Below are 11400 nucleotides of genomic sequence, written 5' to 3'. Positions count from 1 at the left end.
CTGGCATAATGATCAAAGACCTTTCCCAAAGTCACATGGCTAGTAAGTGGTAAATTCAGGATTTGAACATAGTCTGTCTCTGGAAACTGTCAAAGACCAAGATAAGGAACTTAGATTTTATGTAGCAGGCAAAGGAGAGTCGCTAAAGGGTTTCAAGCTAGGAGTGACATAAGATAAAGAGCTTTTTATGAAGCTCCCAACTGCTACTTTGCTCCATCTTGCCGTGTGGCTGAACTTGGCACAAACGTAGGTGGCCCCAGAGATGTGAGGACACCCAAGACAGTTTTTGAGGAGCCCCGACTAGGTCCAGAGCTCATATGGGCTTCCACACTGCCTCAAAATCTTTCTGTCTTCATCAAAACCTACACCTACCAAAGAGACTAGCTGGTCAGAGGCAGGCAAGATCTGGGCAGAGAAGCCAAAATGAGGGGAAGAGCAGATTGACCTAAAGACCAGGAGCAGGAGGACCAGCCATACGTCCACTGTCAGCCGGTGGGTCTGGGGATGCTGGCATCCGCATATGAGTCCTTTGGTGTTGCCTGAGATGGTCGGATCTCATGAACTGTCGGCCGCACTGGTCACATTTATGTGGTCGGTATTTGGTGTGTATCCGAGTATGTCTTCTAAGTTCATCAGAACGGAAGAAGGACCAAGTACAGGCTTCCCACATGCATTTATAGGGCCTTTCACCTGGGGGAATGACAAGGGAGAGAAGGAATTTTGAGGAATAGGCCAGCAGGTAGGAAGGAAGGGGTCTGACTTTATGAAGCAGAGCAGTCAACGTTGAGGAATCAAAAGGAAAAACTCAGGACAGCAGTGAGGCGACAGCACCGTCAGCAGTCTCCATCTTGGCACAGTCATCCTGAACTGTAGGAAAGCAAGCTGGTGGGCCCAAAAGAGCTTGATCCCAAACTTGAAGGATGATGGGCTAATCCCAAACCATTACAAACCAGGGGTCCCCCACAAATCTAAAGTCCAGAGATCTCTCCACCCACCCCACCCATCCGACACCTCATTTACCTGTGTGTTTGCGTTGGTGACTCACGAGGTGGGAGCGCTTAGTGTAAGCTTTTTCACAGTTCTCATAGTCACAGCGGTAAGGCCTTGAAACTGGGGATCTCCTTCTGGGAGGCCTTTCCTGGGCCCCGGAGTACTGCTCTGCTCTCCGTGGAGCAGGTAAGGGCTGCTTAGGTAGGAAGGGGTCTTCCTGGGAGACTGGCTGGCTCACAAGAGAGCCCTGGGATTCCAAAGCCAGCAATAATGGCGATTCAGCTGGGGGCATCCCATAGTTGTGGGGGTTTCTAGGGGGCAACATCTGATCCAAAGAGCGGAGCATTGCCAGGGCCTCAGTGGAAGGCATGGTTGGATCCAATAATGTTTTAGGTGTTAAAGGGCCTCCATTAGAAGGTACTGTTGGGAGGCCAGAATAAGGCATTGTTCGCATTCTGATGTGGGACATCATTGGGATTCCACTGGCAGGTGAGACTGGCGGCCCGTTGGGGGACATCCTTAGATTCCCACCAAAGGTCGTGGCCACCCCTGGAATACTGGGCTCTCCTAAGGGCATCGCCTGGGGCCCCTTGAAAATCATCATTTCTGTCTGGGAAGGAGACATTCCCTCAGTGTAAATCATCTGGGAAGGAGTGAAAGTCACTTGGGGGCAGTAGGTCACACCGTGGTCAGGCAGCAACATACTGAAGTGTGACCCCATTTCACTGGCATTCTGCCTGGGTGTCTCAGCAGAGACCAAGGAGGTCGTCTCCAGCTCTATGCCCTGAGGGACGCGTTGAATGCCTGATGGGCCATGGTTCCAAGAGGCGTGCACTCCACTGTTTCTGGGAGATGAAGACACATCCAAGATGGACATTGACTTCTCAGTATCCTTAGAAAAAGAAAAGTCAGGTGAAATTCACCATAGCTCAAATTCCAGTTCCCTTCTCCCCATTTCCAGGCCCCACCGTAATCCAGGCCTCTACCATCTCTTGCCTAAATTATCCCACCTCCAGGCCATTCTCCAGTTTGGGCTTTCTAAAATGCAAGCCTGGGGGATTTTCCTGGCTGTCCAGTGGTTAAGACTCTGTGCTTCCACTGCAGGGGGTGCAGGTTCCATCCCTGATTGGGAAACTAAGATCCCATGTGCCATGCAGTGTAGCCACTAAATAAATAAACAAACAAACAAACAAAATGCAAGTCTGGCTGATAGAAGCATGGTAGAAATCTAGATGTGACTCATGCCACTTTTCTTGCTGGGCATGTTTTCGGTTTTATTTCAAAAAAAAGCACAAAGAGCAAATAAAATATTCTACAACCTGTACTTCCAGCAATACTGAGAAAACCCTCAAATTCCAGATTATGTTTAAGTGTGAGGGATCATCCCAAACCAGCAGAACAGGTTCAGAAAGCCATAAAGGTAAGAAGAATGGAGGGTTCAGTTAGTCTTGGCTTTGGCAAAACTTAGAAACCATTCACAAATATTTACCTACCGAAGAGGTTCTCACCTGAGTGGGAATGCTGTGGGAAGGTGTGAGATCAAGCATTGGAGGAGGTAAAGAAAAGAGGCAGACTTTTAAAAACACTTTTAAAAAGGGTGGGGGATTGTCTTGGAAGTCAAGGGAAAAAAGAAGAGATTGGTGGTAGAACTTCTTGAAACAGGACAGGATCCAAGAATCATATTTTTTAAAGTTGTCAATTACTGTAGCAGTAGAGAGAGAGCTCTTGAGCTGAGAAATTGGGAACACTACCCTGTAATTTCCCATATAAGAGGATCCAGAAAAGACCAATCCATTTAAATATGAAAAACAAAACATGAGTAAAATACAGTATCTATAGAAGATACTAAAACATCAAAGATCCCACATGGCGCGGAGCAACTAAGCCCGTGCACCACAACTACTGAGCCTGCACTCTAGAGCCCACAAGCCACAACTACTGAGTCTGCGTGCCAGAACTACTGAAGCCCGTGAGCCTAGAGCCTGTGCTCCGCAGCAAGAGAAGCCATAGCAATGAGAAGCCCGCGCACCGCAATGAAGGGTAGCCCCTGCTCACAGCAACTAGAGACAGCACAGCAACAAACACCCTACGCAGCCGAAAATAAATAAATAGATAAATAAATAAATTTATTTTAAAAAAAGATCAAGGAAAAATTTAACAGCATTCAAATACAAATTTAAAAAAAAGAAAAGAAAGCAAAACTTAAGAAAGCAATTGCGGCTTTTACCAATTACAGGAACACCAAAGGGCAGAAATAGAGAAATTCAAAGAAGTTATGTCCAGACAATGGGCTATGAGTAATATTAGAGGGGAGGGAAGGGGGCAATAAGGGAAACTGTAGGGGCTTCTGCAGTGCTAACAATGCTTCAAAGGTCTTTATTTTGTAATAATCCATTAAGCTGCGTACTTATATTCATTTTTCTGTTTGAGGGCTATTTTTCATAATAAAATGGTTATAAAACAATACTGTGAGAAATCAGGATTTTCAGCATAAGTGAAATTATAGAAATCAGAAATAAAAATAATGCTATATTAAAAAAATAATGCTATATTTAAATAGGAAATATTTTATACAAACACAAACCCCTCATGCTCAGATTTTGGCCTTTAATTCCATTCCTTACTAAGAGGAAAAATCATCCTTGGAGTATTTCCTGACTCCAAGTCTGGAAGAAGGAATGAGTGCATCTTATCGTGCCAGAAAATAAGGGAACTTCCCAAGATTATTAAGACTGTGTCAAAAGGATACAGGAAGTGACACCAGGGAATATGATAGAGTAGAAAGCACCAGGAATCCATGTCCCCACCAAGATAACAATTACACCTGCAGAATTTGCCTTTTGTAATTACTTTGGAACAATGGAGTCAATGAAATGCTTGTGACTTCCAAGGGAAGGCTTGGAAGGTAAACTGCAGTTAATTTCAGTCAGTTTCAGCTCTTAGGTAGGTAGTGGCTATCCCAAAACACCCCAGGTCCCATACCAGGAAGCTGTGCACACATTTCTGGACCTGTGGGAGCCAGAGTGGGCAATGAAAACCTTGTGCTCCAAATATTGAGTAATCTGTATTATCACTAATTGCTGCTTCTGATCATGAGGAGCAGACAGAGGTGGGAAGCCATTGTCGCAACTCCCGCTACCATTGTCACAACTCCCACTACCATTGTCACAACTCCCACTACCATTGTCACAAACCTCTCCTCCACATGACAGGACTTCCAGGGTATTTAAAAGGACTAGCACCTGTTTCTCTCTCTCTCTCTCTCTTTTTGGCTGTGCTGCATGGCATGTGGGATCTTAGTCCCCTGACTAGGGATGGAACCCATGTCCCCTGAAGTGGAAGCCGGAGTCTTAACCACTGGACTGCCATGGAGGTCCCTGGCGCCTGTTTCTTTCCCCCTTCATTTTTCCTTTTTCACCTTTTGGGAACCAGACATTTAAGAACTAGTATATTCAAAGGTAACCACATATACTAGAAAATTTGGAAAGTCACCACACATACCCAAGAAAAGATGCAGGCTCATAAAAGGTCTAAGAAAACCTTAAGTTTACCTCTCAGGCTGATGCTGGCACAGAGGCAATATACATCAATTTAAATAAGCTATAAACAAACAAAAAACAAAAACAGCAAACCCTGAGGAAGAGAAGAATTGGATTTCCAGAGTTTCTACATTATAAGATTCAAGTGTCCAGTTTTCAACAACAACAAAAAAAATCACAAGTCATAAAAAGACAGGAATGTATGGCCCATTCAAGGGAAAAAAAAAATAAACAGAAATGTCTAAGAAAGACCAAATGATGAACTTACTTCACAAAGAATTTAAAACAACTGTCTGTCTTAAAGATGCTCAAACAGCTAAAAGAAGATGTGGAAAAAGTCACAAAAATGATGTATGAACAAAATGGAAATTTTGGTAAAGAGATAGAAAACCTAAAAAGAAACTAAAAAGAAATTCTGGGCACCCTGGTGGCACAGTGGTTAAGAATCTGCCTGCCAATGCAGGGGACACGGGTTCGAGTCCTGGTCTGGGAAGATCCCACATGCTGCGGAGCAGCTAAACCCGTGCGCCACAACTGCTGAGCCTGCACTCTAGAGCCCACAAGCCACAACGACTGAGCCCACATGCCACAACTACTGAAGCCTGCGCACCTAGGGCCTGTGCTCCACAGCAAGAGAAGCCACTGCAATGAGAAGCCAGCACACCGCAAGGAAGAGTAGCTCCCACTCGCCACAACTAGAGAAAGCCCACGTGCAGCAATGAAGACCCAATGCAGCCATAAATAAATAAATTTATTTTTTAAAAAAAGAAATTCTGGAGCTGAAAAATGTAATAACTAAAATGAAAAACTGACTAGAGGGATTCAAAAGCAGATTTGAGTAGACAGAAGAATCAGCTAATTTGAAGATAGGACAATTGAAGTTGTCAAGCTAAGGAACAAGAAGAAAAAAGATTGAAGAAAACTGAACAGAGTGCCTAAATGACCTGTGGGACAACTTCAAGCAGACCAACATATGCATTGTGGGAGTCCTAGAAGAGAGAGAGAAAGGGTCAGAGATTGCTTGAAAAAATAGTGGGTGAAAACATCTCAAATGTGATGAAAGACATGAATATAGACCTCCAAGGAGCTCAATGAACTTCAAATAGAATAAAATCAAAGAAATCCACACTGAGACACATTATAATCAAAACTGTCCAAAGACAAAAAGAATCTAGAGAGCAGCAAGTAAGAAGTAACTCATCACATATATGGAATCCCAAATAAGATTACCAGCAGATTTCTCATCAGAAACCTTAGATGCCAAAAGACGGTAGGCTGACATTTTCAAAATGCTGAAAGAAACTGTCTAACCAAGAATCTTATATATGGCAAAGCTGTCCTTCAAATATGAAGGAGAAATTAAGTCATTCCCAGATAAACAAACACTGGAGGAGTTTAATGTCATTAGACCTGAACTGCCCTGCAAGAAATGGTAATGGGGTCCTTCAGGTCAAAATGAAAGAACACTAGACATTAACTCAAAACTATCTGAAGAAATAAAGATTTCTAGTAAGGGCAAGTATATGGACAACTATAAAAACTGGTCTTATTGTACTTGATTTGTAACTTCACTTTTTGTTTTCTACATGATTTGAGAGACTAATGGTGGAATAAGAAATCAGTATATTGGTCTTTGCCTCAGTTCCTGACACAGAGCTCCTAAATCCCTTGGAATTTCCTGGATGATAAGAGCATCTTTTGTTCTAATGCGGTGACTCTTGGTGAGCTCCTGGATAGGGGCTGGTCACAAGAAAGACCAAGCCATGATTAGAAGCTTGGAATTTTTGGCCCTATCCCTCATTCTCCAGAGAGGGGAGAGGGGCTAGAAAATGAGTTAATAATTGATCATGTCTACATGATAAAGCCCCCATAAAAATCCCCAAAGTACAGAGTTCAGAGAGCTTCTTGGTTGTTGAACACACGGAGGTGCTAGGAGGGTGCTGTGCCCAGAGAAGGAATGGAAGCTCTGTGCCCCTTTCCCATACCTCACCCCCTATGTATCTCTTTATCTGGCTGTTCAACTGTATTCTTTAAAATATCATTTGTAATAAATCAGCAATAGTAAGTAAACTTTTCCTGGGTTCTGTGAGCTGCTCTAGAAAATTATCAAATCTGAGGAGGAGGTCATAGAAACTGGCCCTGATTTACAGCCAGACGGTCAGAAGCCCAGGTGACAACCTGGACTTATGACTGGCGTCTGAAGCAGGGGGTAGGGGGCAGTCTGTGGGATTAAGCCCTTAACCCGTGGGATTGGGCACTAATTCCAAGCAGTTAATGTCAGAGTTTCTTGGTGCAGAAAACCCACATATATGATGTCCTAAGTGTGTGAGTGTGAGAATGAAGGAAAACAGTTTTCTTAGACACTAATGCATTAAAAAAACTTATTTGTCTATATTTTTGGACACTCAGTGCATAAAGATGTAACTTTGTGACATTAATAACTGAAATGGAGTGGGGACAGAACTGGATGGGGAATTTTTTTATCTTATTAAAGTGGTATAAATTCAAATTAGAATATTATAATTTGGCAATGTTAAATGTAATCCCCATAGTAAACACAAAGAAAATAGTTATAGAATATATACAAAAGGAAATGAGAAGGGAAATAAAGTTTCACTACAAAAAAATAATCAGCTAAACACAAAAGATATAATACAGGAAACAAGGGACAAGAAAAGCTAAAAGCCATATTGAAAACAAAGAGCAAAATGACAGAAGTCTCTCCTTATCATTAATTACTTTAAATATAAATGGTTTAAACTCTCCAATCAAGACAGAGATTGGAAGAATGGAGTAAAAGAAACATTATCTAGTTATATGTTGTTTACAAGAGATTACTTTAGATCCAGAGACAAAAATAAGCTGAAAGTGAAAATATATTCCATGGAAATAGTAAACAAAAGAGTGCGCGTGGCTATCAAACATAATAGACTTTAAATCAAAAAAGTTGCAAGAGACAAAGGATATTATATATTAATAAAAGGTTTAATACAGCAAAAAAGATAAACAATTATAAACATTTACATAGAATAATAGACCATCAAAATATCTGAAGCCAAAACTGACAGAATTGAAGGGACAAATAAACAGTTCTAAGTAAGAGCTGGAGATGTCAATACCCCACTTTAAATAAAGACTACAACAACCACACAGAAGATAAGTAGGGAAACAAGAGAACTTGAACAACACATAAACCAACTAGGTATAACAAACATATACAGAACACTCTACTCAACAACAGCATACACATTCTTCTCAAGTGCACATGGTACATTCTTCTCCAGAATAGATCATATGTTAGGTCACAAATTAAGGCTTAAGAGATTTTGAAAGATAGTTAAAAATCAATAAGGGCAGGAAAGCTGGAAAATCTCCAAATCTGTGGAATTAAACAACATACTCTTAAACAACCAATAGGTAAAAAAATAATAATAATAAAACAACCAATAGGTCAAAAAAGAAATCACAAGGGAAATTAGAAAATACTTGAGACAAATGAAAATGAAAACAACAGTAAAAAAACTTACGAGGTACAGCAAAAGCAGGGCTAAGAGGGAAGTTATAACTGTAAATGCTTATAATTTAAAAAGATCTCAAACCAACAACCTAGCTTTACACCTTAAGGAACTAGGAAAAAAAAAAAAACTAACCCAAAGTTAGCAGAAGGAAACATTAGAGAAATATTAATGAAACCAAAAGTTGGTTCTTTGGAAAGATTAACTAAATTGCCAAACCTTTAGCTAGACTGACCAAGAAAAAGAGGACTCAAATTATTAATAGCAGAAATCAAAGTGAAGGCATTACTACCAATTCTATAGAAATGAAAAGAATTATAAGAGAGTACTATGAACAGTTGCATGCCAACAAATTGGATAACCTAAATGACATGGATAAAATCATTGAAAAACAATATCTACCAACACTTAATCATGAAAAAATAGAAAATCTGAATAGACCCACAACTAGTAAGGAGACTGAATCAGTAATCAAAAGCTTCCAGGACAGAGAAAGTTTCTTTACTTGATGGCTTCATGTTGAATCCTACTAGACTCTTAAAAGAATGTCAATGCTTCTTGAATTCTAACAAAAAATCGAAGAGAAGGGAACACTCCCTAATCCATTCCATGAGCTGGGCATTGCCCTGATACCAAAGTCAGACAAAGACATCACAAGTAAAGAAAACTATAGACCAACATCTTTTATGAATATAGATACAAAAATCCTTAAAACAAAAAAAGTAGCAAACTAGATCCACCAGCATATTAAGCAGATTATACAACATGACCAAGTAGGATTTATCCCAGGAATGCAAGGCTGATTCAACATACAAAAATCAATCAATATAACATACTACATAAGAAAAATAAAGGTAAAAAACATCATCTCAATTGATGCAGAAAAAAGCATTTGAAAAATCCAATATCTTTTCATGATTAAAAAAAAAACCATAGGAATGGAAAGAAATTTCCAACATGATAAAGGACATTTATGAAAAACCCACTGCTAACATCACACTCAATGGTGAAAAACTGAATGCTTTTCCTCTAAGATCAGAAAAAAGACAAGGATGTCTGCCTCCACAACTTCTATTCACATTGCATTGGCAGTTCTAGCCAGAGCAACTAGGCAAGAAAAACAAGTACAAGGCATCCAAATTGGAAAAGAAGTAAAACTGTCTCTGTTCCCAGATGATACACTTATATGTAGAAAATCCTAAAGATTACATACACAGACCCACAGACCTGTTAGAACTAATAAACAAATTAAGCAAAGTAGCAGGATACAAATTCAAGACACAAAAATCCATTGTGTTTCTATACACTGCAATGAACAATCTAAAAAGGAAATTAGGAAAACAATTCAATTTACAATAGCATCAAAAAGAATCACTCAGAAATAACCAGAGTTTAACTGAAACTATATCACTGAAAACTATAAAACACTGCTGAAGGAAATTAAAGACATTTTAAAAAATGGGAAGAAAAAATCTGCCCAAAGCAATATCCAGTTTCAATGCAATCCCTATCAAAATTCATTTTTTGCAAAACTAGAAAAATCCACCCTGAAATTCATATGGAATCCCAAATAGCCAAAAGTAGTCCCGAAAAGGAAGAACAAAATTGGAAAATTCACACTTCCTGATTCAAAACTTACTATAAGGCACAGGTAACAAAAGAAAAAATAGACAAAATTGAGTTCAGCGACATTTAAAACTTTTGTGCATCAAAAGACACTTCCGGGGCTTCCCTGGTGGCGCAGTGGTTGAGAGTCCGCCTGCCGATGCAGGGGACGCGGGTTCGTGCCCCGGTCCGGGAGGATCCCACATGCCGCGGAGCGGCTGGGCCCGTGAGCCATGGCCGCTGAGCCTGCGCGTCCGGAGCCTGTGCTCCGCAACGGAAGAGGCCACAACATTGAGAGGCCCGCGTAACGCAAAAAAAAAAAAAAAAAAAAAAAGACACTTCCGGGCTTCCCTGGTGGTGCAGTGGTTGGGAGTCCTGCCGATGCAGGGGACGTGGGTTCGTGCCCCGGCCCGGGAGGGTCCGAGACCCACATACCGCGGAGCGGCTGGGCCTGTGAGCCATGGCCGCTGGGCCTGCGCGTCCGGAGCCTGTGCTCCGCAACGGGAGAGGCCACAACAGTGAGAGGCCCGCGTACCACACACACACAAAAACAGACACTGCCAACAGAGTGTAAAGGCAACCCACAGAATGTGAGAAAACATTTGCAAATCGCATATCTGGTAAGGGATTAATATCTAAACTATATAGAGAACTCCTAAAATTTACCATAAAAACCCAATTCAAAAATGGGCAAAGGACTTAAATAGACTTTTCTCCAAAGACATAGATGCTCAACATCATTAACCATTAGGGAAAGGCAAATCAAAACCACAATGAAATATCACTTCACACCCACTAAAATGATTATTATTTTTTAAAAAAGTGTTGGCAAGATGTGGAGAAATTGGAACCCTTGCACTGCTGGTGGGAATGTTAAAATGGTGTGCTGCTATAGAAACAGAGTGGTGCTGCCTCAGCAGATTAAAATAGAATTACTATATGCCCAGCAATCCCACTTCTGGGTATATATCTACAAGGACTGAAAGCAGGGACTGGAAGAGACATTTGTACACCCATGTTCAGAGCAGCATTATTCACAATAGCCAAAATGTGGAAGCAACCCAAGTGTCCATCAACAGATAAACAAAAGCTGGTATATACCTACAGTAGAATATCATTCAGCCTTAAAATGGAAGGAAATTTTGACACATGCTTCGACATTAAGACATTAAGCCAAGTGATGTAAGCCGGTCAAAACAAACGAATAATGTATGATTCTATTTGAGGTACTTAAGGAAGTCAAATTCAAGGAGACAGAACGTAGGACGGTGATAGCCAGGGACTGGGTGGAGGGTGGGCAGAGGGAAAACTGAGAAGTTACTATTTTAATGATTACGGAAATTTCAGTTTGATGAGAAAAGTTCTGGAGATGGGTGGTGGCCATGGTTGCACAATAATGTGAAGGTGTTTAATGCTACTGAACTAAACATAGCTGTACTGATACTTCTATGTTATACAGATTTTACCACAATTTTTTAAATGTTTAAAAAGGGGCACAGAGGGACTTCCTTGGTGGTCCAGTGGTAAAGAATCCGCCTTACAGTGCAGGGGATGTGGGTTCGATCCCTGGTCAGGGAACTAAGATCCCACACGCTGTGGGGCAACTAAGCCAGTGCGCCGCAACTACTGAGCTTGCACGCCTCAAGTAGAGAGCCTGTGTGCTGCAAACTACAGAGCCCGTGTACTCTGGAACCCGCACGCCACAGCTAGAGAGAAGCCTGCACACCACAACAAAGAGCCCGTGCAACTAA

The 11400-nt window shown here is 41.2% G+C and overlaps 1 protein-coding gene across 1 annotated transcript; it reads right to left on the bottom strand.

The window, feature by feature from the left end:
- Window positions 1-445: 445 nt before the first annotated feature.
- KLF17 (Kruppel like factor 17) lies at window positions 446-1885 on the bottom strand. The gene is made up of 2 exons (XM_032612367.1): window positions 1021-1885; window positions 446-690 (listed from the first exon to the last, which is right to left on the bottom strand). Exons 1-2 carry the CDS (start codon window positions 1865-1867, stop codon window positions 446-448), a joined length of 1092 nt encoding a protein of 363 aa, XP_032468258.1. The 5' UTR covers window positions 1868-1885.
- Between the last annotated feature and the right edge of the window lie 9515 nt (window positions 1886-11400).

The sequence above is a fragment of the Phocoena sinus genome, chromosome 1 (genome assembly GCF_008692025.1).
Source record: "Phocoena sinus isolate mPhoSin1 chromosome 1, mPhoSin1.pri, whole genome shotgun sequence".
Taxonomy (NCBI): Eukaryota; Metazoa; Chordata; class Mammalia; order Artiodactyla; family Phocoenidae; genus Phocoena; species Phocoena sinus.
Note: the sequence above shows the minus strand (reverse complement) of the source record. Positions and strands in the feature narration are given on the sequence as shown.